Consider the following 27,754-nt stretch of genomic DNA (forward strand, 5'->3'; position numbering starts at 1 on the left):
GCAATTCAAGTGAGTATTTACCGGCACACACTTTATCATCCGCGCTACGGCTGCAGTGTATTTGCAGCGCCACAGAACATGCCGTCGGGCATCGTTCACACCAAGAAAAGTACTGTTTTGTTCTGTACAGCCAACTTGTGTTTAAATGTGTTTAATATAAGCAACAGATGTTGAAACTTCCGGCTTCATTGCATTCGCCCATTGTAGGTATTTGCTAACGCCTATAATCACCCCATTATAAACATAAGTTGAGTGGCGATACAGCCTAACCCTGCTTGGGCAAATGACCGTGTGAAATTGCTGGTCGGTAGGGGGTCAACTTGAAAAACAAGATTAATATTTTTTTCCAGAAAGCATAATAGCATAGGTGTGTCTTAAATTGCGCCTTGCCTACAGTCAACGCAGTAAGCACGTTTTGCCACATCATTGTTGCGTTTGTTAGGGCTTCCTTTCTCGTCATCATTGAATTCACAATACCTTTACATGAACAAGTCCAGACACAAAAGACGAAATGTTATAAGTTCCAACTTATCCTATATCGGCATGTATTTGGGGCGCTAGTACTACAATGTGCAGGTTTTGACGAAGCGGCGTTCAGCGAAAGAATTTGGGGCAGTTTATTTTCTTAATATTTTTTGCAACGCACTGAATCATACGGTCACACACATATATACACGCGTTCTTTCTTACTGTCCAACGTTTCAGCTGGTGGGCCAGACGTGTTTCTTCATTTGTGCTGTACCAACGGAGCGAGTGTGCGTTGTTCTCCGCCACAACAGTATATATATATATATATATATATATATATATATATATATATATATATATATATATATATATATATATATATATATATATATATATATATATATATATATATATATATATATATATATTTATTTATATATATATATATATATATTCGTGCAGGGCTGTCCACTTTTTTAACCGTTTGGCTAAGTTTCACGCGGTTAGTTTTAAGCATCAAGGTACTGTGGCAAGCTTACCGGTGGCAGAAACGGGATTGCAGATAAAGCCACGGCCATAACATGGCAAAAACCTAAACGCAACGCTCGTGTGAGGTAACACGGCTTGACAGTCTAGTACATCAAAGCTTAAAACTGCACGGGGGAACAACAAGCACACCCACCGCCAGAGCATGAAGTGAGAGCCAGGCGAATCCGCCGACCCGAAAAGCAGAGCCAGAAGTGCTTCAGTGTCACCGGATTCGCGAGGAAACCCAATATATCTCACGCATTCATCCTAACTCACAGAGTGTCCACTTCGGTGCCGGCTGCCAGCAGCCGGTACCCGCACATTCTGTTAGCGCACTTTCTCGTGCAAATGCGTGCGCAGGAATATTCGCAGCTGAAGTGGTGGCTGTCTGTAATAGGTGTAGCATTTTCCCGCTTCCACCGCGCTGCGTGTTTATTAACAAGACTTACATTTAGAGTCAAATCTTCTTTGACTTGCCTTGCACGAAGCCGAATTCTGGTGTTGCATGATGGGGCGAAACTGAAAAGAAAGGGTATGCAGTCAAATTTTCTGAAAGATTGAGGGAAAGACGCACAATGCTTATTCCGTTTGAAGTGGGTATGATTGGAAGAATCGGCAATGTTTTAGAAAGAAACCAGGACGCTTCCGAGACAAGCCACTTTTCTTTCCTTTCCCACTCCTCGTTTCGAAAGCGTGCACAAAGGCTAGCCTTCTCGCCTTGCATGAAGCGACACACTACAGTGTCATGTGACGCCAGACTCGAAACAAAAATCAAACAGAATTGCTGACAGTTCGAATGAGCCACGCGTGAAACTCTTCACAGCTCGGAACATTCGCACACACTGAACGTTGTTGTGCCATTACCACAAGCCCGGATTCCGAATCTGCAAGATGCAGAATCTATCCTGGGAGCGCCCTAATTCTCCCTTCACAAGTCAAGATGTTGAGCCGTCAGTCAGCGGTGTCCTGCGGGAGAAGCCTCGGCGAGCAGCGTGTTCGGACGTGTCAGCGAGTGCCAGACAGCCCGGCGCCGCACCTCCTTTTGCATGGAGGTCACCGCGCGCGCGAACTTTGAACCGGGTGGCCAGTGCGGTCGCTGGTTGGACCTCTCGGACGACCGCCGAGTGCTGACTTTGCATTGGGCCGTTTGAATGACAATGGTTCCTCGGGGATTATAAAAGACGCGACACGCCGCCTGAAAAACAGGATCCGCCGACCCACCGGGAGACAGTGTCGCTCCCGACTGGGGTGAGATGTGTCACGCGTTTTCGCCGGACGTCGCCGTGCGGGAACAGTCGCGTTTGTGTGAGCTCTCGGCCCCAGTGCCGATCCGATCTTGTCCTGTACAATGACCTTTATATAATGTATAAAATCCCTTTCGTTATTCTCATCGACGCCTGGCTCGGAGTCTTCGCTACCAACGCTCTGTCACAAAACGGGTGACGAGCGCTACGGCACCACAAAGTCGTAATAGTGGTGCAGCGGTGCAAAGTCGTAACAACGTCTGCGGAGGCGCAGAACAAATCCTAAATGTTTCCTAAAGTCATTTTAAATTAGGCTCCAGCACCTCGTTTTTACAATGTGCTTTTTAGACTGAGTCCCACTGTTTGATTACTTCATTTCGTTTAGTGCTGAGCAACATCCAATACCTTCCACTTACTTATTCATGTTCCATTTCACAGGTGAAACACTGCTTGCTTCATGATACGCACCTTTCTTATGCAGGCAGAAAATACCTGATGCTTATTTAGTTACGCAAACCGCTTCATATTTTCGTGAGCACTCATAAATTTTGACGGATTCCATCCCTAGGTGGTACATAGGGATCAAAAGTGGCACATTGGAAGCATCGCACGATGAACTACTTCTATCCCGACTGTAAAAGCCAGGTAATGATAAACGCTGATAAAATTTTTTTGGATGTTGGAAGATAGTCATACGTGTAATATTTGTCTGGGATATCAAAGCACCAGAACAGCATCGCCTTTCAAACCCTCGTTAGACTGCGCCATGTCACCGCATTTCAATTTACACGCTGGACGGGATTTAAACATCCGGTATTTCTATTATGTCTTGTTCCGCGCAACTGAAGCGAGTGCTTGGAGAAATTTATAGCTTGCAGGCCATTTATTCTGACCCAGTCTTTAATAACGAAGAATCAGGTCTTCTTTTCATCTGGATTGTAGAATTATATATTCCTGTCTTGTAATCCCTTATTAAGGCTTAGCTACGTTATAATCTGACATATTCAATTAGGCCGTCTTGAGAAATTTGTTGCTGTGATATATACCTCTATTCCTTTATGTCATGAATTCTGTCTAAGTGATGCATTCTGTAGCTTTATTTTTCTTTCGGTCACAAGATGTAGCCAATATCGGACTTGAAACGCTGTTTGTTCCAACCTAACTTTTTTGTAATTAATGAATTATGCTACAGGTAAAGCGGATTGATTATTACGCTAGAACATTAATGACAGACAGGACACTAGTACTTACGGGTTGTACAGCTGCGAGTGCTACATGTATTCTTGTGGGGCCAATAGTCTTTGGTTCCAGATTTGTGCATGACTATGTTGATCCTGTGACCTACGTCGAGCCGAACGGCCTCAGCATACCTAATTTGTGCAAATTGGATGGATGTTTGTTTTTGAAACGTTATGCAAAACATCAATATTTTGAATTTATGGCATTAAAACTTTCTTGCCCTAAGTATGGCTCTTTTCAAAACGACAGCTTGTACTCCCTCTGTGACTTCTTTTGAATTCACGAAGCCTATACGCTCGAACAAATGAATCGGGCACTTTCTGCCGCATTGAAGCGACAAATACACGCTAATACTCCAAATTCTAGAAATGCGGAAACATACCCATCAAAAACGGAGCGAAAACAGTGGATCCCCACAATGGTCCCCAAATGGCTTTCGGATTTTCTGGAAGCCGCATTACCCTGGGTGTCAACGAAACCACAAAGCGTTCAAGAAAATTTGCAATGCAAGCGTTTGTCGTGACGTCCATTCGCATTTCCTGTGCAAACAGTACCGCGCGCGTACGCAGACACACAAACAGACAAACCCACACACATGTACTCACGCCCCTGGAATCTATGAATTATTTATTTAGCAAACGTATGAGTGATTTATTTACTTATTTTAGAAATAAATAAATATATTTATTTCTCTCTCTCTCCCAGGATGAGGCCAAGTTCCAGAGCGCGGGCCAAGCCACATGCGGCCCCCTGTCGAGAGACATGAGCCGCCCTGGTCGCTTCCCTTGGAACGTGACAGTCGCACTGTTCATCGCCGCAGCAGCAGCAGCATCAGCAGCAAGCTACGTCTCGGCGTACGTATCTCTGACGCTCTACTATGCTGTCTCTGAATCTTAAGAACATGCGTTCGTTATAGCATTTGCTCTTTCTCAGAGCATTTTTCTCTCTCTTAAAATAGAAGTAAACAGAGGAAATAGAGTCGCATTGCAGTTGTGATGATGCCGACGTAGAAGTAATGAAATTACACGACATTACAATATCACATGAAACGCTACAAGCTTGAACAATAGAGCAAGAAGAGAGGTGAACAGTGTAAACGATGTTTCAGTATAATTCGTAATTTGAAAGAGAGCCCATTTATCACCATGAATTCCGAACATTGCTTCTTCGGCATTATGCCAAACTTCCCCGCAATGTGCCAGTGTATTTCAGTTGGCATGTTTAAAAAAAATATTTTAAAATGTCGCCCGAACTTCAACAACACCAAATCTTGTGAAAATTGAAATAACTAAGCCTTTGTCTATCAGAGTATGAAGTTCGGGCAGGTGGTGCACAGCTTATGAAGGACGTATGGCGCAATGTTTTGGCGCTCTGTTTCTCTCCTCTTATTTCTTCCGTTGATTTTAACTTTGCGCCGTCAGAACCTTCTTAAGTCTAAGCAACTTCGTAAGCGTATGCCCTGCTAATAATATGCGTATTTGCACACTTAGTCCTAAATTTCATGCGGCATTATGCCAAAATTTTAGTCAAGGACTTGTAAAACTAGCCGTTATTCGCTGGAAATATGGCATTAGTGCTGTGTAACGACCAAGGTATAGCGAACAGGTACATTTACGTGCCTCAATGCACGGATGAAGTGAATCATCCTTTCAAGGCACACGTTTTCACAGAGCATTCAAGGGGCATTGAAGCCATTACAGTCGCCGCCCATGTGCAGGTATCACAGGTTCTGTGTTAGATTAAAAAAAAGACAATTAAAAAGAATGCCACACTCTTGCAATCATACGAGTTTATTTACGAAAGCATGTTATTTTGTAGTACAACAAACGCGGTTATTAAACGTTTGCGCGTTGTTCCTACAGCTGAAAAATGTGGCTCTCTGTTTTTGCGATAATTGTTTCTTGTTTGTGTCTTTTTTCGGGGGGCGCAGGTTTGCGTGTTAACCTTAATCACAATAGAAAAAATACTTTCACGCATTCAGAGCTCACCGGACGGCACGCGTAAGATTTTATAGCTGTACGTGAGTCTCATTAGAAGAAACGTTCATTCCCAGGCTGATTTGTGGACGATCTGCGACCTACTGAAAAGTGCGTCACTCGAGTTCCATCGCAAGAAAAACGAGCCCTACGCCAAGGCCGCTTTCCTTACGCCCTACGTCGGAAAGCCCCACAGCTCTTCCACTTCACAGCGTCCCAATTTCCCGCAAGTCTTAATTGAGGAACGCGTTTGCTTTGTTTTGTTTTTAAACGCCTTCAAATACTGCACCAGAAACATAGTTTAACGAATCACCATGCGAAGCCTGTTCTTATTAGCTTTTAGGACAATTAATCAGTAATGGAGTAATTAAGCATCCCTAACCCCAGCAGAGCGCAAGTTCGTTACAGAGATAGCAAATTCAAAGCCCTTTCCTTGAGCGAAGCGTGTCCACTTTCCACGTATCGTGCTGTACGCGCTACGAATCTTCTCGGCTCACAACACGCTCTTGGCCTCGCACGCCAAGCGCGGGCGAAAAGAAAAAAAAAAGAAATCCAGCCGAAAGCGTTTCGTTTTGGGCACTTTTTCTTTTCTTATTGCCTGTCGCGTTTGCACATCGCGTTTACACATCGCGTTTTTTGGTCGTTCAAGTAGCTCCGCCACTTTATCACGCGAAACGTGCGAGCGTAGAGCGTCCGTGCCTTCGAGGCTTTGTTTGTTCTCCGCTGAACCCCGGGCCGCGGACACTGCTGTATGAATGAGTGGTGAACGCCGCAGAGCAATGCGCGAAAGGGAGGACGAGAACGAACGACTATACCAACTCGCCTTATAGTTCAACCCGCGCGCGCCCTCTCGCTAAGCGGGAGTTTCTATATATAAATATATGTATATATTTTTTCGTCGTTACCGCTTATCGGGTGCGGGCAGCCAGCGCAGAGAAGCACGGCCTGTTGCTCCCGGGGGCGAAAGGCTTGGGCACGCGCTCTGGCACTTTTGAAAAACAATGAGATGGCACGCAGGCACACCGAGCAGACCGAGATAGCGCGATGAAAGGGACTCTTCTGCGTTTGCCCCTGCTCCACGCTTGTTTTTCATTATGCGCAAACGTATCTGGCCAGCTCGTGAAATTGACGGCGTCTGTCCTAAGCCGCGAAGCAAGCGAACGAGCCAGGCACCTGCAGGGGAAGCGAATCGCGCGCCAGGTTAAGTAACCCCATCTAGAGTAATGTATCGGAAACGCTGAGCGAATTGGGATAGGAAAAACGAGGCGAAGGGTAGCGGAGGAGGAAGGTAGGTGGAGGCGCGCTGGGTTGACCTCCTCTGCCAGTTGCTACAGGTTTCCTTTGCGATGCATGCGTACCGGGTTCGTCTCGTGATAACATTGTCATCACGCACCGTACGCTGTGTGCGCGAGGGAAAGTGTGCGACGGTGACGCGATGATGGCAGCCTAATCTCGCGCGCGCAAGGCGAGGCAGGGCACTGTATTCCGTCGCGCAGATGGCACAGGGGGAGGGGAGTGAGCGGGACGCTGTACTTCAGTCGTGCGCGGTCGCGCGGGCTTTATTTTCAAAGCGATCTGCTTTGGCGACACAGTCTCGGTGGGCCGTGCGCTGTCTTCTCGCTGCTGAGATTGCATTGAAGCGACAGACAGCGCGGAGGTCCCTTCGCTCACTGCTGCTGCCGCTATTCCTCACGCCAGCTCCCACCAGACGTTGCTCGGACAAGAAACACACGGATAACACAGACTTCGGAGAGCGAGGGCGACCTGGCATCGCGGCAGTGCCTTCTCCATTCACGCAACACCTGGCATACAAGTGGGGCAGCAGGTGTTCCCTTTCGCCCACGTTGATTCGTCGAAGCGCGCACGTGACGTGACGTCATAGCCAATTCGAATTTAGGTGCCATTTCACGGCTACTGACGCCGGCTTTTTCGCTCAACGGGCCATACGATGCTTTCGCATCGAAACGGGGAAGACGGCACGGACGTCGGAAACGCAAGCCAGTGTCCGTCCTGTCTTCCCAGTTTTTCCTTTGTGCTTCACGTTTCGTAATACTGCTTTTATTAGACTGGCAGTGGCTCATTACTGCGTATCGATGCAGTCCTTCGAAGGTTTGGCTGTCAGGAATGGGACTGGAACTATGAACATCGTCCTATGTAGTGGAACGCGTCACGACGATTGCGACGAGGTAGGTGTCATCACAAATGAAAATACAAAACAAAAATCAACGCGAAGCGAGTGGGACTAATATACAGCCCTCTAAACCCGCGATTGACAGTCAACTAGCCGAAAGAGCTCCCAGGCAATCGCAGCTGGTTAGCCGTTAGTCCTAATAAGACCGGATCGTTCGCATATAATCACCGACAAGCTCTAAAGACTCACGACTGAGCGTGCTATGAGATCGCTGCATATTCCACTTTAGGGAGAGTTTTATTTTCTTATTGCGGTTGTGGTTGTAAAGCAGGCATGTGTTGGCATGGTTCAATGAGTGCTCGCACGTTCCATAAATAGGTGAAGGGGTGCAAAATGATCGGCGCGGTGGTAATAATGGTTGACTGCGTTCGCAGTGATGTGGGTGGCAACGACTGTCTGCAGATTTTTAGTTTTGAGTAGTGCCCATATTAGTGGACGATTCCTCGCGAGGACAATACGCTCGCGAACGCTTTTTGTATAATTATGTCCGCCGCGTTCATGGACTATAGTGCTTTTTTTGTTATTAGGAGGAAAGCCTTAGATTACTCATGGGTCAAAAACTCTGACGACCGTCCGGCGTTATGGCACCAAAATTCAAGCCCATGTGCCAGTAGACCATCAATTTCTTTATCGATAAAAGAGTTCGGTTATGCTATTCGTGTTCAATGAACACCATTCTAAATATTAGTGTGGTCATAAAAGTGTCTCCGTGCGCCTTCCCGGTTTTGTTCATATTTTCTGAGCAATGTACAGGTGTCTTATGACGTATTGAGGAGTATAACTACGCCTGCGAGAACTGGAATTAAACCTGTGATAGTTAGTGCTGTGCGTTTGTCTAATTCGCCGTCTCCTGTCCCTGCGCTACAAGAAAGTAGAAGGCACCATATATACAAGCCCAAGGTAGCTACTTTCGTCGATGAAAGTGTTAAAATAAAAGAAAAGATCATTCGATGAATTTGCTTATGTGTCGTAATGGTCTACATAGACTTGTCCCGACCATTATACCGTGCTATTAAGCACGCAGAACCAGTGGCGATATCTAGGCGACCGAATAAGAGAACAAGTAAAGTGAAAGACAAGAGAACACAAGTAATAGGAAATGACAACGCATTCGAATCAGAATGACAAAGTAATTTAATGAAGGTGTCGCGACCAGGCAGGCATTCGCGTTCATCCTCTTTAGTGTATGCTAAAGTAATTCGACTTTTTACTAGTGTTAACACCAATTTAACACGCTTAACGCTGAAAGCACCCGGATATGCATAAAATGGTGCCAGAAATGTCATGATCATGTCTGTTCATGAAGTGAATAGACATGTAGGATCACTCTTTCTCGAACTGATATGTCCTGCCCGTTTGACATGACTATGTCACATCAGGAGCACTTGCATGAAGTCTGTGACGGCATTGCGCCTGCCTCGAAATCTAAGGTCAGCTTCTACGACGTACGTTTAAAGACGTCGTCTGATAATCTCGCAAAAATGCCTGTCCCAAGGGTAATACTAAACGACGGCAGAATATTTAGCACCGTGACTTTGTTGGGAATGAGAATGAACCGATCAGCTTTGGCAAAGCGGCTTAACGAAGAAATCTTCCAGAGCTTACGTTGACAGTAAAAAAATATGCGCAGCAATCAATATACAGAGATAAACGAAGGCACAGACACGAACTGGGCACGAATTGCCTCATGTATGTTTTGTGCTACATAGTTTGTTGCGCTATAATGCATTGCATATTTCGTTGAGCCTTATGAGCATACTTTGTCGAAACAAAATGTCTATAAGCTCCGAACATTTACTACCTGTATAAGCTTCGAGACTTGCGCATCCCCTCGTTAAGAGGTCGTTTTGCTTTGAAAGATCGTCCCGCGTGTCAAACGGTGATGTAGGAAAAGTATGAGGTTACAGTACTAAAATGGATGTGGATGTATACTCGCTTTCTTTTTTCTGGTATCGTATTTTTCGCCCTCGGCATTCGGCCAAAACAAGCAAGCGCAAGAGTGATTTCTGTAATGAAGACAAATGTCTGTTCGTCGGCTTCAATTATCAACCGAATCAGCCTGAACACAAATTTAAAACACTTACATGACGCCAATAGATAACAAAGCCAAAAGAAGGGGACATTCTTCGACGTTTAAATGCCGAATCTAGAAGGCTGAAATACTTATCAACTTCACATTCCCCAAAAAGAAAAATTGAAACGAAAGTGGTGTTCCTCCGTGCAACCTTTATTATTTCTTTTGTAGTGGGCGTGTATGAAACATTGTCCCGATGGAGTTGCCAACGCCGCTCCCCTCATTGGCGGTGGATGTGCGACGTCATCACAACCGCAGGCATCACGTGCAGTAGTACATGACATTATAAGCACGCAACTAGCTACTAGCCATAAACTCGTCGCATGCTATTTCGAGGCATCGCTAGAGCCAGTGTTGAGACCCTCGCTGTGCGATGAATGTAGGCAACCACGTGAAGCTAGCCTACATTGAAGCCAAGAAAAGTTTGCCTTGCCTTGACGGTCTGTTGGCTTCTTAATGTCTCATATTGAAAATGGAGCTCCACCGTACTCGTGATTCGTTTCGCCCATATGTGAACCACGTATTTCGATTGTTACATAAACCAGATGGAGCATATTTCCATGATGACCACTGATTAGCACAAAATCTATCTGACTGAGGCGGCGCTACCTCAACTTCTGAATAGCTTGAGATCTGCCAGCAGAAAAAGCTCACAAACGGTGGAACGAAGCTCAAGGGCTAGAATGAGCCAGCCCTTTTGCAGAAGCTGCGTTGTACCGTCGTTGACACCTGTTTTCAGCGCTAGAGCATCGCGCTATCAAGCAAACAAAGAGCAATGTCAAAGTAGCTACGGCGTTTGTGAAACAGCGCTGAAAACTGGGGATCTACGTGTTCAGGTGTCTGCAGCGTTTCGAAAGCATTGGGGGCGAGCTCCAACACAAGAACAGCTGGCGCCGCCGTCGGCGTGACGTGGTATGTGGGATCACGGGGACACAGCAGCCGCGTCGGCAGCCTTTAGAGCGCCAAAGCAAGTTGAAAACGAAAGTTTAAAGTCCCACCTGCGCTGTGCTTCTGATCAAGTGGGAAAGTTTTCCCCTTGTGGGTGTCTGCTTGATAACACTTGAAAGCACTATAATAGGTAGTGGCTGCCTTCGAGGGCATCCTACATGGTATGCCATTGCTCGGTACCGCAGTGCCGGACGTACCCGATGGTGCCGGCGTCAGCTTTCACACGTACCCACGGGACACAAACTTGCCTGAAGCTTGGATCGCGGAACTTAGAACTGGCAAGCAGCTATAGGCTACAAGTTGAGTATGTAGCAGGCACTTTCGCGAGGAAGATTTCTGCTATGGCGTCGGGGCTGCGATGTTCACATCTGTTCAGTGAGTAGCAGAAGATGCGCGCTGAGACGCTGGCCCGTGCGCGCTCCCCGGCTAATGCCATGAGGCTTTGGTCTATGATCTTTTTCATGCTAGATGCTGACAAGGTCACTGGAATAGAAAGGGAATGGTAAGGAGCGCGTTAAAAGAAGGCATGGCATATGCTCATGCTTGTGTTAGCACGTACCAAACAATGAATACACTTGATTAGGAATAAGTAACGGGAAATTTCTCACTGAGAAGAGCGATAGACATACAGTGCAATGCAACTTCAGACATAATGATATTGAAACGTTCAATAAATTTAGAAGAAACAAGAAAGATTGAATCTTCGCAACGGCATATCACAAATCGCCGTAAGCGTCGAAGTCCCTAGTAATAACAAAATTATTTTTGAACGGCTCTGGTAGCGTCCACGCAACAATGGTTGCTTGTGCGCTCTCAAATTCTCATATGAGGCGGCCTAATGTTCACGGCACCGTGCAAAAACGCGCTTGTAGAGAAAGGCAAACATTGGGCGCGGACATGCATGCAGACGCGCAGTCGTTCGCTGCGAACGCGTGCGGTCGCTGCATTGAGGCTTCAATATTATGCTCCATTTGCTTATACAGACAGCCTACTATAATAACATACCGCACACAGTTCGTCCACAGCGATCGCCATGCTTTCACGCAAAAACATTTCCAGGGACTCCATCGCGGCCACCACGCGCAGTGGGCGTTCACTCTACGCATTCGGTAAACAGATGGCGTCTGTAAGCCATTATGTTCTTTCTTTTTGCCCAAGGCTATTATTTTGACAGCGAACAACTTCTATCGTTTCGAGAGTACTTGCATAAATGCCGAGAGAGGCTTGCGCGTGGTGTTTTTCTTGAGCGCAGACAGCCAAATCTATGAGGAGCGCGGTGCGTTATCCCTCATACAACGCAAGCGAGGCGCTCACGACAGATGGCGACTCCGTAAGTCCTCTCCGCCAGTAATAGTCTTTTAAAGCGCTCTAGGCAGAAGTGCATATGTCTGTAAAACCACCGCCGGTGCACAGTATGTCTGCATAGTATTAGTCGTGGGGCGCGGTGAGAAATTCCGGAAGTCCGCAGCAATCACAGAGTATCGCTGTACCTAGTTTATTGGGTCTGTCGTTTACGTGTTACTTCCCCGAGTATTCCAGCGCTTCGAGGAAGAAAAAAATGTCTCAATTGTTGTTTATGTTCCATTTCAGCGACATGAACTGGGACAACATGAGGGGCGACGAAAACCTGGATATCTCCTCTATACTGCCGGAAAACCCCCAGGATTACGACAACCTTGCTCCCCCAAAGGAACATGGTAAGCTAATGTCTAGAAAAAACAAGCGCAACTGTCCAGGAAGAGGGGAATTCTCTCGGCTGAGAGGAAAGTTAGTTCACGGACTCTTTCCCATAGAATGTGCAGCAGATCTGCCCAACCCATACATGCTCGAAGGCGGCCCCTTTCGATGGCCGCAAAATTCGAAACCGGCAGCTGCGGGATACGCTGCTGCTCAGCTCAGACCACTGAGACCAGATCTGGGCCGTCGAGCTAGCCGAATCAGCCGCTGAGACCTAAGGGATCTTGGCCTTCAGCTAGGCGGAGGGATGCTGCGTCCGTCTTCGTGATTGATGGCATCAATAAAAGTTGACTGTCTCTCTCTCTCTCCCGGACTCATTCGCAGTACATGCAATACACGCTCGTAAAAATCTACGGTGACTTAAGCATCCTTAATTTGAATGACAAGATTTGAATGACAAGCATTAAGAATTTTCAAATTAATTGTTTACGTCCATGATACGTAACGTCAAACATTGTCACGTGTCGTTCCCCACTCTGCTTTAATCCGCCTAAATGCAACTTCTTTTTATCTCTACTAACCTTAATCCGCCTTTCTCTAATTTGTAGCACCCTTAGTCCACCTTAACTACTTCAATGCACCTTAATCCACTTTGCCCTAATTTGTACCAGCTTTAATTCACTTTAGTTTGCCTTCGTTCACTTTTCTTCACCTTGACGCCCCTTAGTCTAACTTGTTCTAACTTTAATTCCGTGTTACTACTTATGCCATACAAAACTGTGATGACGTCACTGATGACGATGACTCTTGGTACCACTCGTTGCCTGCTACGCCGGCTTTTGTGCCCCACGGGACACACAATGCTTTCGCAATGGTAATACGAACGTTGACAGTACTAACAACATCGCACGCGTTGAAAAAGACAGCAGATGCATCCAGTCTGAAATGTTTTCAAAACCAGAAGCAAAATTTTTGTGAGCACATTTTAGCCTCGTGTGCGACCGCTTGAAAAGTGACAGAGGTAGGAAGCAGGTGTCTGGGCTGACCACTGTCGAGAACTGCGGCTCCTAAGCTGGCGAAAGGAAGCGCATCACTGGCCTAAATTGAGCGGGCATCGCCTGTGTCACTGCCCTGCAAGTTTTAAGCAGTTGAATAAATGCGCTGTTCGTTGATACGTGGAACATCTGCGAGCATTTAAATTGCTGCGCACAAGGGTGCATGTCACGTGTTTCTTTGTTCTTTTTTTTAGATTTATCGGGCTTCGTTTAGGAGGCCGAAAAGATTATTACGAAACCTGAAGAAACCCTAAAGCAGTTGAATTAGGTGTTTTATACTTTCTCATTGGAAGTACTGCGCTAAATTTCTATTAACTGTTGAAGTTGGTTATTATTCTTGAGTAACTGTCAATTAAGTGAAACAGAAAAAAACGTAGGACTTGGTCCACACACTAGGTAACACTATTCATTTGGTCGCGTCCATGTTGAGTGCTTCGGCATATTAATACCTCTTTGGTAAATTTACCTGGCACATCTTGTATATTAACGTCCAGACGATGAATAACGCCAACAATAACCTATATTTGAACGAGCATGAAAACCTACTTCTAGAAATACCCTCGAGCTGAACTCATATCAGTAGACAATGGCTTGGGAATTTGTGTCCATATTCTGGATGCGTTCGAGAGTTTCAAAATGCTTTTCATTCGCTTCATTTACCGTTCAAGCGCACACGCATTCTAATATAGCGACCGAGGAAACAACTGAGTCACAATGTCTGCACGGGACTACTATGCAGCACTCGTTGTACATGCGAAATGAAGCTCTGCGTGTTTTCATACAGCACATATTATTGCTTTGGTGTAAGCCGATAACGGGTAAATCACCCACAAGAAATAACGTTATAAACTGTCGGGAAGAATATAGCCTGCAAACAAATTAAACAACTACATGAAGGAAGGTACATAGCTTAAACAGTTTCAGAAATTGTAGTATATGTTCCTTTACTAAATAAATTAACATTAATAGCGTCACGTGTGCACAGGTGAATATGAACAAATCTCACTCAATGACCGCGCACACTCGATGTCATACGAGCGCGAGCGGCGCAAAGCGACCGCTTCCTGTTGCCTCACCCTCCACCGCGTCTCGATAACGTGAGATTACGTGACCACCGACAGTACGGGAACACAGTGCGCACGAAGCCACCAGCCATCTCGGCTCGGCCTTCGCCTTGCACACCAAAACGCCGTAATAACTGAAGCCTCCCCACGGAACAAACTGACGAAATAAACAGCAAGGAAAGTCGAATCTTTCAAGTATAACGTGCACAAACGCCCCTTAACGCTTTATCTACACGATCATCTTGCAGAATTGTTTTCCTGGGAATGCGTATGGTAGTGATACACCTGTGGTCATTTGAATCCTAGCCTACGTGAATGTTCTCATTACGGGCCTAAATATATTTATCTTTCCAGGAAGGGCAACATCTGTCAAGTTCCACGTTACCGTCCTCAGCCTAGATTCCATCGACGAAGGTTCAATGGTGAGTCGTCTCTTTCTATTGTTTGTCATTTACGATACCCTATTATTCTGCAATGTAAATTTTTAGTTCATTGACAAAAATGCAGCAAACTAAGTTCATGCATGCGCTGAGCGCCCAGATACTACGGATGTTAACTCTGAATGTAGTCTTTAAATCAAAATCACGCGCCCACAGTGCCAGCATTCTGTTCTATCCAACTCCTATGAACCTAATGCGCCTGCGTCTGCCTTCGATTAAAGGGCGTTTAAGTGCACGAATTGTCAAACTATAAACGCGGGATGTATCGTAAGTATCACTTCCCCTAATGAATATTTAACCGAAATATCATTCGACTAATCCTAATAAACGTTATTTACTCGAAATAATGAAGGACAGAAATGTGGACTGAGAATTTAGCAACGTACAGTCGGTTTAATTCGCAAAGAGGCGTAGGTGCGTTTCAAGTCTGTGCCTTATTCAATTTTAGCAGTGTGTTGAGTCGATTTTAGCATCAATGTAAGCTTCGTGCTTTCAATATCATGGTGAAAAGGCTTAAAGTTTCCAACGTCTACCTCGGTTCGGTCTGGCCCACTTGATACGTGGCTTCCATCGCCACACGGGTACCTGTCACTATAGCAACGCCAACGTAAAATACAATATTCGTGCTCGCTTGTCTTACCTCACCGTCCTGCGTTTCCTGCGGCCTCTCGCACAGACCTACGTGGCGGACATCTTCATGTCACAGTCCTGGTACGACCACCGGCTGAGGCTGCCGCGCAACATGACGTCCAAGTACCGCCTCCTGCCCGTCAATTGGCTGCACCAGATGTGGCGACCCGACTCGTTCTTCAAGAACGCGAAGCGCGTAACGTTCCAAGAGATGACCATTCCGAATCACTACATATGGCTCTACTCGGACGGCAGCATACTCTACATGGTGAAGTGAGTGCAATCAGCCCTCGGCGTGCGTCGAATAGCTTTACCGTACCGACTTTCAAATAAACCAAGTGCACGATGTTTATTGTTATACTACTGTCACGTGTTCGCGCCCTCTAACCCTCTTGTCGACGCCTACTGGAAGCGACAACGTAGCCCGTCCAAACTGGCGCCAAATAACGCATGCTCATTTCCCGCAGTACAAGTGATGCTGGAACGCATCGGACGCAACTATGTTCACACTGTGCCGTCGGTTGTAGGATTCAGACTACTGGCCATGTTTCGTTTCCTTTGCGAGGCTGCAATGCTCATGCGTAACGTTCATTGAAACGACGTGTAAACGGTCGTGTCCTTCAACTGTGTTGACAACAAAGTAAAAAGAACGCACATTCGCACGCTGATTGCTTAGTACGTAGAAGATTTAATAGTATGTTCAGTAAGGGGTTCTCTTTCGTGCAGGCTTACTCTACTCCTATCCTGTGCGATGAAGTTCGAAACGTACCCACACGACACGCAAGTCTGCACGATGAAGATCGAAAGCTGTGAGTGGACTCTAACGCGCTCTTCACACTGTGTTTTATTCCCCTCTGCGGGTGGTTTATTGCACACGCGTGCGTACGCGTTTGCGTTCATGTATGTGCGCATTTCCAGGCCAGGTATTTTGCTCCCTTACATTTCCAAAACATTGTACCTGTTCGCGAACAACAGGGTAACTATCGAATACGTGCTTTAATTTGGCCAATACGGACTTTTCTTGTGTATATATAACGCAATTCGTATTGATGCTACACTCGGCGAAGAAACCCCCTACTTTTTAAGCAGATTAACTTCCCGCACTCTGGCTTTTCTACGGCAATTCTTTTATGCAGCTGATCGCTGGAAAAAGTAAGCCATATGCGCTCTGATTAAATTGGGTAGAAGCAAGGATAATTGAGCGTGTCGTTTGTACGCCGTAACCACGGTCTTCACATATTTGGGCTGTGCCAATCGCCGCCATCAAAAACGTTGCCATCAAAAACATTCTTATCACTTTGCGCGATAAGAATGAGTTCCCACTATGTTTAAATAAGATGCAAGACTAGCTATGCCTTTAGCGTGCCACTGCTTTCGTGAAACATGACGGTCTTCCGCTAGAACACAAGAAGGTGTGTCGTGTGAGAAATATGGGTGCGCTCTTCACGGCAACAGCTAGCCGCATCCTACCTGCTCAGGCGAAGTGTTTGTATAGCAATCCGTAATAGCAATTTAATAAAACTTCAGTAGTATATGTCGTTTCCAGTCAGCTTTATCAATGGCAACATAATAGGGGTGTCTTTCCGCGCTTCTTAATGTTTTCTAGGGGAGACAAAATAGGCGCTATATAAGGAACAGGAGAAAAATTACACTCTTCCATATGACTTAAACTCCGCCAGACATGACGAAAATAAGAAATCTTTTGTTTAATATGTAATGTTAGTGAACATACGGGCATGGCCTCACTTAGGACACAAATATTCGTTCGTTTAGCAGTTTATGAAATCATAAGCACTCTATGCCAGCGCAGGAAGTCGAAGGAATTAAGTTTCCTTACTTCATATTTCCGCGCCATCTACCACTAAGACTTGCATATAACCCAAGGAACAAAACAAGAGCTTTTCCCGGCCGCGTTTGAGTTTTAGGTTCTAGAAATCAAACCTCAAAGTAATTTCAAGCTTCTGACTATATTTTTTTCTTCTTTCGGTAACCTTGTTCGCATGCTGAAGTCATTAGTTTCGTCAACAATTGTGGCGTGTTAAGTGAACGCTAGCTTTTTTTTTCTTTAGCCCGATGTCAGCATTGATTGGCGAGTACTACGGAGAACCCATGTCGGTCCGTAACGGCTTGTGAATGGTAAATAAGCGGGTGACTGGTCAAAGCTGGGCATTTAATCGTTACACTAGTGCAACTGTAGATTATTGCTGTCTTTAGAATCGATAAAAAAACTGGTCACGTTGCCTTCACATAGTCATTTGATGCAATAAAGAACTACATTATGATACAAAAATAATATGAAATGAGGCACAATCCTAGCCTCCAGAGAAGAAATGCAGGTAATCTGATTGATAATAAAACAATAAAACAAACGTACAGTACGCAGCAAAAGAAGATTATAATGCCTGTGATCGTATGGAATGGAATTGCGCTTGGAACGCTGTGATATGGTCTAAGCAGGATAGGCACGACAAGCAACAAGGAGATGCGACAGAAATTCAGAAAATTGTCTGCTAATGCGTAAGTATACTCTTTGGCTCCGTAAAAAGCGATGGGCAGACATGCATAAGCTAGTAACACAAGTAAGCTAAAGCGAAGTAGCATCCAAGGCAAAGAATGCTTTTGTATTGGTAGACAATTCTGAGTACTTCTCTAACGTCATGCTTTTTTTTTAGGCGAAAACGTTAGCTGGCTCATTGGTCCAGAGAGAGAAACTTTTATTGACAAACGACTTACGTGCAGTGGTCGGAGACTCCTTAGTCCAAGGCCCTGCTGGCCTCGGCCGCCCGCTTGACCTGTCTGATGAAGGACTGTTGTCCCGCCAGGTCTGAGCTGGTTAGCTGTGCCTCCCATTGCTCCATTGTGTGGTGTGTTTTATCAAACGTGTGTGATTCACAATCGCAAGTAATGCGTTGTAGTGTTGGTATGCCTCCGCACCACGGGCAGTGGGGCCTGTAGCGAGTGGGGAACATGGCATTCTGTAATTTAAGGTGAAGGAATACCCCAGTCTGAATTTCGCGCCAGCTGGAGGCTTCCTCTCCATTTGCCCAGAAGCTGACAGTCCGGTAGTATGACATCAAAATTCAAGCGCGTGCGCCAGTATTTCTTGATAAATAATAAAAGTACCTCGATTATCTCTGTTCGCGTTGAACTGACACCCTTATGAATAATGAGTGTGGCCACAAAAGTATCAGCATGTTTTTTTTTTCTTTCCCAGCTCTGTTCTTTGCCGAGCAATGTAAGCCTGTCTTATAACGTTTTAGGAGCATAAGTACGCCTGTGAGAACTGGAAATAAATCTGCTGTCAAAACGTTGGCGCTGCGTGTTTGCCTAATTCGCCTTCCCGTGTCCCTGCGCTACAAGAAAGAAGGCACCATATATACAACACCATGCAGCGGCCCTCGTCGATGAAAGTGGTAAAATAAAAAGAAACTTCCTTCAGTGAACCTGCGTATATGTCTTAACAGTCTTCACAGACCGTTCTAATGTCCCATTAACCACGCAGAACAAGTGGCGATGTGTAGACCACTCGAAAAAGAGATCGAGTCAAGGAGAAAAAACAAGTATAGAAAAAAATCAATTAATAGGAAGTAACAACGCATTCGAATGAGAATGTCAACGTTCTGAATGAATGTCTCGTGAGCGCGCAGGCGTTCCGCTTCATCCTCTTTAGCGTACGCTAAAGTTACTGTTAACTTTTTTATTCTGTAGCCATGCGTTAGCACCGAAACGTCCAGCGCGCCGTTACACGGCCCAACCTATTCATTCAGGTATAAATTATTGGTTATCTGTAGAATGCACTTGAGGATGACGGGCTTGTGTGAAAGTCTCTGACTATTAATAACCGTGAAGAAAGGGAGGGGGTTAACCGAGGGGCCCGATTTCTACTAGTAATATCATCAAGAAGCCAGCAAACACTGACCCCAAGGACAACATAGGGGAATTTACTTGTGTTTAATAAATGAAATAAAGAAGCGGTAAATTAATGGAAATGAAAGTGGATGAAAAACACAACTTGCCGCAGGTGGGGAACGATCCCGCAACCTTCGCATTTCGCGTGCGATTCTCTACCAATTGAGCTACCGCGACGCCGTTTCCCCGTCCACTTTCTTGGATATTTTTATGTTTCCTTGCAGAACCCGGGGAGTGTTAGCCAGCGCCACCACTCACAGACCTTGGCGGCGGACGTGAAACGTCCTTTCTGCCGCAGGTGTCACGAGAACGTCATCTTTTTGGTAGAAGGCGACCGTTAAATTAACCCACACATGCTACCTGAAGGTATCAATGTTGCCGGATTCGAGACCCTCGTTATGTAATAAAGGAGAAGAAAGGGAGTTAACCGAGGGGCCCACTTTTTTATTAGACTATTAACGCAATTTCTATTAGACCACACACGTCAGCGAACTCACCGCTAATTTTCTTCGTTTCTTCCCTCCTCTCACTCCCAGTCATCTTTGTTTTCCCCTTTGCCATTCTCTCGGGGTAGGGTTATTCTGGGTTCTGGGTAAGGTTATGTAGACGTTATTCTGGTTAACCTTCCTGCCTTCTGCTTTTCTCTTTCCTCTATGTAGAATGCACTGCTTTTGCGTAGAGGCAAGCATATGTGCTTTCCAACAGCGCTAAAGAAACGTCTAATATTGCTGCTTTAACGGACGCAGTGTCGTACACAACGGATGACCTCGTGTTCATCTGGGACGACAACGTGCCCCTGGTTGTAGATGAAGCCATCGAGCTGCCTCAACACAACCTCGTGGAGACGGCACTCAGCGACTGCACAACCGTCTATTCCACAGGTGCGTCAGTTCGAAAGCAAAAAAGAAAACAGAGAAATACAATTTTTAATGATATGCCGGAGTTGTTAGCGTGATTGATTGACAGGCACGCTTGATGCTGGCTGAGATATGGATGTGCGAGGTGATTATGATATAATACACTGAGATCCCATAAAAATAGATACAGCACAGAGTCACAGATATGCACAGACAAGACATACGTCATTAAATATGAGTTTTGTTGAGGAGGTTTGTGGCGTGCCGCCCTATCTTGAGCGTAGAGCGAAACACTCTGCACGCATACGTGTGCGCTCATGTCGGATACTAACACGCCCCCAAAGCTGTAAAAAAGATATTTGTTGTGGACGACCGCTATTTCAGACAACATCTGCGATGAGAGAAGCCACGGTTGAAGACTGCGTAATAATTCTGACCACCTTGTGCTCGCTGAAATGTATTCCTCTTTAGTTTGACAGCAACAGAAATTATCCTTATTTTTTTAAAGTTTATGTGCCCGAAGCAGCCGCTATGCCCATGCCTACTTGCTGCATAAGTCACCAAAAAAGGAACCATTATTTGTCTGATCTCAACACTATGATCTTGCATTTGAAGAGTAGACGTTTTAGACGTGAGTTAAATCAGCAATCTTCTGAGAGTACACGTTTTAAAATATGGTTCCTAACATATTTCCTGCTCTTATATTCATTCTGTGGTAACTAATCTAACCGCTCGCAGTTGTTCTGTCCGCTTCGTTGCCTTGCACGAACGTTCGTAGGAAAATGTGCATATTAAACGCTTTACTGAGGTAAATTTTCAGTTGATAATAAGCGCTTGTTTTGCGTTTCTCGCGTTTGCCTTTGATATCGCACGTTGTGAATTTTAATCATGCGTTATATGCAAGTGCTGCACCACTTCTGCTCCTGATTAGGTTACAAGTCACAAAGACGTGACACAAGCACACTAAAGGATATCAAATGAAACAGTTACAATATGGGAAAAAGAAAGTGTTATTGAAAAAAGAATACGTCTCAGTGTAGTAGGATTCTAAGCTGCAGAAGTTGAATACTGTTAGTGATGGCGTGACATACAAAGAACGGGTCAAGAAAAAAATTACGTGCTATTTTTTTTCTTCCTTCAGCTTAGTGGTTTTGAAAACCTGCCCAATAGTATGGCGCAACATATTTTTCTGTCGTTTCACAAGCAATGATAGTGGTTGTCTTTTTAGTGTAAAATAAACAAAAGCTAAAATTTAAGCAAGATGGATGGATACAACTTCATTGTACGTCCGGCAAGGTTTAACGCGACCCGGACACAGATCTCCCACGGCAGGATACTAAATTTAATTGAATTCTAGAGTTTTATGTGCCAAAACCACGATTTGATTATGAGGTGCGCCATAGTGGGGGACTCCCGAATAACTTTAACCTGCCCCCAATGTACGGGCGTTTTTGCATCTCGCCCCTATCTAAATGCGGCCGCCGCGGCCGGGATTCGACCACGCCACCTCGTGCGTAGCAGCACAACACCATAGCCGCTAAACCACGACGGCGGATAGGCATTATACTCAGCTGAGCAAGGCAGATACTGTTCGTGGCTCTAAATAGCACAGCAGACAAAGAGAAACACATAGTGAAAGAGAAATCATACTGGATTTTTATAAACGTTTCTTTTTATTTTTCCGTCGCATCTTTCGTTGTGCTGTTACACCATCATAGTCGAAGCCTCGCTTTACTGAGAGGCACAAAATATTGTTTGACGGTTAATAAGCAATAGTGACGGTTGTGCATATAAGGTACAAGTTCGCAGCGGACAAGGATTTGTCGCGAAATACGAAAGATGACATGTGGATGACAGTGGATTTATCGTGGCATGAAATTGCAATACCGAGGCTTTACACAGTATGTGCCTTCGCCATCCCTCAAGCTCAAGGTTCCTGTGCGTTGTAGAGATGAGTGTAAACTTCGAGTTGAATGGAAACGGTTGACTTGTTGTTTCAAAATTGCCTCCCCCTCTGCTGTCGTGCAGGTAACTTCACCTGCATCCAAGTGACCTTCACGCTCAAGCGACGCCTCGGTTACTACATGTTCCACACGTACATCCCGACCTGCCTGATCGTCATCATGTCCTGGATATCCTTCTGGATCAAGCCCGAGGCTGTGCCGGCCAGGGTGACGCTCTGCGTGACCAGCCTGCTCACCCTGTCCACGCAGCACGCGCAGTCGCAGAAGTCACTGCCCCCGGTGTCCTACATCAAGGCCATCGACATCTTCATGTCCTCCTGCACCGTGTTCGTGTTCGCCTCGCTCATGGAGTACGCGCTCGTCAACATCCTCATGGGCGAGACGGACGAGAGTCTCGTGTACCGAAAAGCCAGGCCCGTCAACCTGGCTGCTAAGGTCACGGTGAGTCATCATCGTCATCATCATCATCATCATTGTCATCATTATCATCAGCCTGGTTACGCCCACTGCAGGGCAAATGCCTCTCCCATACCTCTCCAGCTACCCCGGTCATGTACTAATTGTGGCCATGTCGTCCCTGCAAATTTCTTATTCTCATCGGCCCACCTAGCTTTCTGTCGCCCCCTGCTACGCTTCGTTTCCCTTGGAATCCAGTCCGTAACTCTTAATGACTATCGGTTATCTTCGCTCCTCATTACATGTCCTGCCCATGCCCATTTCTTTTTCTTGATTTCAACTAAGATGTCATTACCTCGCGTTTGCTCCCTCACCCAATCCGCTCTTTTCTTATCCCTTCACGTTACACCCATCATTTGTATTTCCATAGCTCATTGCCTCATCCTCAATTTAAGCAGAACCCTTTTCGTAAGCCTCCAGATTTCTGCCCCGTACGTGAGTACTGGTAAGACACAGCTGTCACACACTTTTATCTTGAGGGATAATCGCAACGAGCTGTTCATTATCTGAGAATGCCTGCCAAACACACCCGAGCCCATTCTTATTCTGATTATTTCTGATTCTCAATATGCAGAATCAGATCTTGAAGTGCAGCGCTTCCGCCAAGCTCTCCGTGATTTGGCGCGTCCTCGTGGTAGTAGGCGTTCTAGCCAAATAGGCGCTGACGCTATCTAGCCAGTCTACCATCATTGACGGAGCTACGATCACTTTCACGAGGTTCACCGGTACTCAATGCCGGACGTGTCCGCGTAATTTCACGAGCCCTTCTTGTAATTCACTCCAAGCTGGCCTTTTGCGCATAGTAAAGCGCGGTCGTCGCTAATTTCTGAGGTTTTCGCTCAATTAGTTCATCTGTGGCTGGTGAGCAATACTTTATAAAATGTTCCCAGGTTCTAAAATGTTCATTGATAAATAGTACTTCATATGATTAAATGATGATGGCAGGGATGACATTAATAATAGCAACATTATAATCGAAATATTGAATTATTATTCATGGGTGTGCATTACAGGTGTAAATTGCGGAAATATCTGTGTAGTTAGATTTGAAGATTGGTTAAAAATAAGGTTTGAAAAAAAACAGAGGTCTTGGCATCGCCGTCCACCAGGGGCTGGCGCATCTCTCGAATCGTAAGCTTCAACATGTATTGTTTGTTATGTGTGTTCACAAAAAGAAAAAGTAGCTGTACAACATGCCGCGAATGATTAAGTAAAAGAAGAGCACGTTTAGAAAAAAAATGTACGTCCAAGATGGTTTTACTTCCACGGAGCAAAAAGTTTGTGATAGAATAACACACTGTCCGCCCTTGCAAAACCGAATTCATTGCACTGCTATTTCTGTCCCACCATTGGGCAAATGCGCACGCACGCACACACATACATGTCGGTTTAGTTCGAAATCATTTGAGAGTTCGTATATTTCACGAAGTATGTCTACCCTCATCTGTTTGTTAACCCGTATCTCTGTCTGTTGTTTTCCTTTCTTTCTTTTTTTTCAGGAATCAAGGCGGCTGTCAAACGGCGCGCCCACTCAGAAGATCGAGACGGCGCCCTCTTCTACGGGGCTGCCTCGTCGACGAGACCGCGCCTTGCTTGTGGACAAGATCTCAAGGGTAATCTTCCCCCTGTCATTTGTCGTTCTTAACACCGTCTACTGGTCCGTCTACCTCGACTACCCCTGAGGTACTGCCTCGTGTGGAAGAACTGCCCGTCATACAAGATCCCCTTCAGCGTGAAGCGCAGCTTGCGCGCGACGCAGCAAAGGACATCAAGGACATCGAGGACATTCACTTCCTTCTGCCTGCGGGACATAATGCCGAGCGGTGGCGTTGCCGTGTGGTCGCCTGCGTTTAGTCAGAGTCCTAGGACGCCGCCAGATTCCGGTGGCAGCTCCGACACCACTCTGCGTGTCGGCGGCACTTTCCAAACAAGCAACCTCCATAAAGGTGCCAGCGAGATTGATCGTGGATCGACACCATCAAGGCATAGATCCTGCTTAACACCATACCAGTCATAGCACATAACCCACAAGTCTCAAGGACGTAGCCGACTTCAACAAGGACAAGCATGTTTTCGCGGTCGACTCAAGTGAGTTCACAGACTTTCTCCGGGAAGGACCGGTGTGAAAATGACGGGCAGCATCCCTTCATCTGTGATCTGTGCAGAACATTGCTCTACATCCGTCTCATCAAAGCCCAGTGGTGCAGTCTGTGTACTTTATGCGCGTGGGCGCAGGGCAATTGCTGCGGCAGCAAGGCGCGCAACGCCGACTGTTACCTCAGAGAAAAAGTGAGAGCAACACAGATCTCCTTGAGCATCAGACGGTCGCTCTCAACCTGTAAGCAACATTATTCACGCACTGTCGGCATATCGTCAAAGGAGAACATTAAGAAGCCCTTATTCCGTGTGCGCGTAGCTTAGATTTATTTGAAGTGTGCCGAGTGATGTGCTGCGCGTACGCGGGCCGATAGCGTCCAGCACCAGCGAATTTCGACCACGGCAGAAAGACAACGATTACGAATAGCAAATTGAGCGCGGACGATCGTGTTGCGGCCCCCTTGCGCGGGAATGTGCAAGCCAGAATGAAAGCGATGCACGAATGCCTGAAGGGACGAGGCCTCTTGAAACGAAAGTGTTGTGCTTGTGTGTTAATGTACATAGCAACGGGTTGTGACGCGCTCAGCGCCGAGTGGTTAATCACAGTTGGTGTATACGAGGACAATGGACAACGTGGCATGTGTGAGGGAAACGTTGTCTTGTTTTCTGGCGAGGAGATGAGCACTTCACATTTACCTCTTAAAACTGACATTTACCTTACGGGAGGACGTTAAACTCCGTCAGGCACTAATAGAAAACTAGTTTCTCTTGTCGTTCTCCTACTATCGCAGCAGTCAAGTTGTCTCGTTTCAGCTACTGTGTGACTTCACTAAGCTCAGCTCGAGTGCTTCGGCGGTGGAGTAACCGTACCGAGAAAACGAGAAATCGACCCTTTTATTGCACTCTTTGACGCGGTACGAATTAATATTTTGATGATGATTATTTAGAGGGCTACTCGCCAAGCGCGTTGGTTGTTGCCAATACAATGAACATTTGTCCGCCATCGATATACGAGCAATAAGAGGATATTTCTGTACATTTATTCTAAGGCAAACTGGACGAAAAAACATACATAGGCGGCATATTTTACACTACAGAGAGCAGAAACGACACAATTACGCCATGCGAAATACTGGTTGGAATAAGAGAAAACATGGGGAATACGAGAGATGGAAATTCAAGATGATGAGCGAAACGAGAACAAGGTGAAAGCAGGATCCAACGTTTCGACAAGTGGACTTGTCTTCTTGAAGAAGCCAAGTCGCCTTGAAGAAGACAAGTCAACTTGCCGAAACGTTGGATCCTGCTTTCACCTTGTTCTCGTTTTGCTCATGGTCGGAATAGGGTAATTACTCTATCCAATCTCAAGACCTGTTCCCTAGTTAATACCTGTATCATTATAAGTGAAATTTGTGTTGCAGATTAGCCTACCCTCGTTCAAGCCATCCTAATAGACAAATTAGGCGACAAAAAACTAAATAATTTTGAGTATTTTAGGTTTAGTGCAATAAGCACCTCTTTACGGCACGCGAAGCGAGGCGCTATGATCTACGAACTCACACAACCACAGCAGCAGATGCGTGCGCCTCGTTACCTCGAATATCGTTCACTATTGGTGCCCTTAAAAAAAGTTATCGAATGAAGCGTAATCTCGTACGCCCATTGCATGAAGATACGTCTTTATGCCATAGATGTCTGCATTAGAGAAACAAAAGAAAGAGGTATTGAAATTAATTGTGTACGTGCAAACGTTTTTCACTCGCAGAAGTTCATAGTATAAATTATCACCAGGGAGAATCGGTACCTAATATTAGTTTATGTTTCCAGAACCACCACATTATGCGCAACGCCTGCAAATTAAATCTGCGCCTGATTCGAATATCGCAGATCTCTCTGTTTGAAGCCCGAAGTCTCTGTAACTGTTTTCTGTAGGTACATCTTCAATGACATAGAAAGTTATGCTCAATGATAGAGCCTAGTATTGTAGCATAAATTTGCGCTCGGAACAGTAACCAACTCGAAAGAATTCCGAATCGTCAAGGAAATATATACCTTCGGAAAAATGATTGCACTGCCGGCAAGACGTATAGCAGCCCACAATCGCAATCATCGCTATCAAACAAATTATGAGTGCTGGCCGCCATACAGTGTCTCTTTTCGTGTGGCAAACTTCATATACTGAAAAGCTTAAGAAAAGGTGGGTATTGCGAGTATATGCGTACATTGCCCATTTTTTGTTCGCTATCTCACAGAGGCTGAGAAATTATTTAACGTTGCATCTACCACTTTGGATAATGTTTCTTTCGCGTTACATTAAAAGAAATGTAGATGCTCATTACTTGTTGAAGTTAAACGAGCTAGCCACTGTCGGTATTACTTAGAAATAAAGCGCACAAAGCACGAGCACATCCTAGAATATCAGCACGTGCAAAAGCTGGCTTCTTTTCAGAATCTCTCCAACATGACCATTTCATCTCAAGGCGATAACTTCACGACCACTCAGGTCATAGATGCTCAGTTAAAAACTGTGTGAATAAATTGTCTTTTCTTCTTGTTTATGTGTGTCGTTCAAGCGAAACGCCGGAAACACACCACATTCAACAGGGCAAGTCTGACGTTCAAGACTCTTTGAACAGCTGTAGTCTAGTTTTCCACCCCAAATCTGGAGTATCACAGCTTTGTTCTTGCTGGGCACAAGGCTTCGAAAGTAGACATTCTGTACTTTGTAATAGCTTGTAGCGAAAAACGCATCATTGCTAATCACTCGCTTACTCTGTGGACCATCATGTTCAGCTCCAAAAATTCATGCGTTGTCGGCGTAGTCGCCATTTCCCAGACTTTGGCACGGTGACTCAAGTGCACGCTTATTTACTTATCTTTGATACAGTAGAGACAGGGCGCGATTAAGTTTGCGTGTGAATTGCGGGGGATGCGTGT

General features: G+C 45.6%; 1 protein-coding gene and 1 long non-coding RNA gene across 5 annotated transcripts in view; one reads left to right on the forward strand and one right to left on the reverse strand.

Annotated features, from left to right (window-relative positions):
* LOC139061113 (uncharacterized) overlaps positions 1-15,684 on the reverse strand; it is a 705,274-nt gene extending 689,590 nt beyond the window's left edge. For 2 of the 3 annotated variants that reach the window (XR_011515177.1, XR_011515179.1), the window contains exons 1-3: positions 15,545-15,671; positions 3,862-3,941; positions 1,446-1,515 (exon numbers count right to left, since the gene is read on the reverse strand). This is a non-coding gene — a long non-coding RNA (uncharacterized lncRNA). Of the gene's footprint in view, positions 1-1,445; positions 1,516-3,861; positions 3,942-15,544 lie in introns of all 3 variants that reach the window. The other variant, XR_011515178.1, reaches the window with a different exon arrangement.
* Positions 1-26,049, forward strand: part of LOC139061112 (glycine receptor subunit alpha-3-like) — a 90,285-nt gene extending 64,236 nt beyond the window's left edge. The window contains exons 2-9 of one of the 2 annotated variants that reach the window (XM_070540658.1): positions 4,185-4,333; positions 12,259-12,365; positions 14,819-14,886; positions 15,581-15,807; positions 16,261-16,343; positions 20,190-20,324; positions 22,329-22,705; positions 24,220-26,049. In XM_070540658.1, the coding sequence (XP_070396759.1) occupies positions 4,242-4,333; positions 12,259-12,365; positions 14,819-14,886; positions 15,581-15,807; positions 16,261-16,343; positions 20,190-20,324; positions 22,329-22,705; positions 24,220-24,402 (1,272 nt within the window). In that variant the 5' untranslated portion in view covers positions 4,185-4,241 and the 3' untranslated portion in view covers positions 24,403-26,049. Of the gene's footprint in view, positions 1-4,184; positions 4,334-7,193; positions 7,281-12,258; positions 12,366-14,818; positions 14,887-15,580; positions 15,808-16,260; positions 16,344-20,189; positions 20,325-22,328; positions 22,706-24,219 lie in introns of those variants that run through there. The other variant, XM_070540659.1, reaches the window with a different exon arrangement.
* The last annotated feature ends 1,705 nt before the right edge of the window (positions 26,050-27,754 follow it).

Source organism: Dermacentor albipictus, chromosome 6 (genome assembly GCF_038994185.2).
Source record: "Dermacentor albipictus isolate Rhodes 1998 colony chromosome 6, USDA_Dalb.pri_finalv2, whole genome shotgun sequence".
NCBI classification, from domain to species: Eukaryota; Metazoa; Arthropoda; class Arachnida; order Ixodida; family Ixodidae; genus Dermacentor; species Dermacentor albipictus.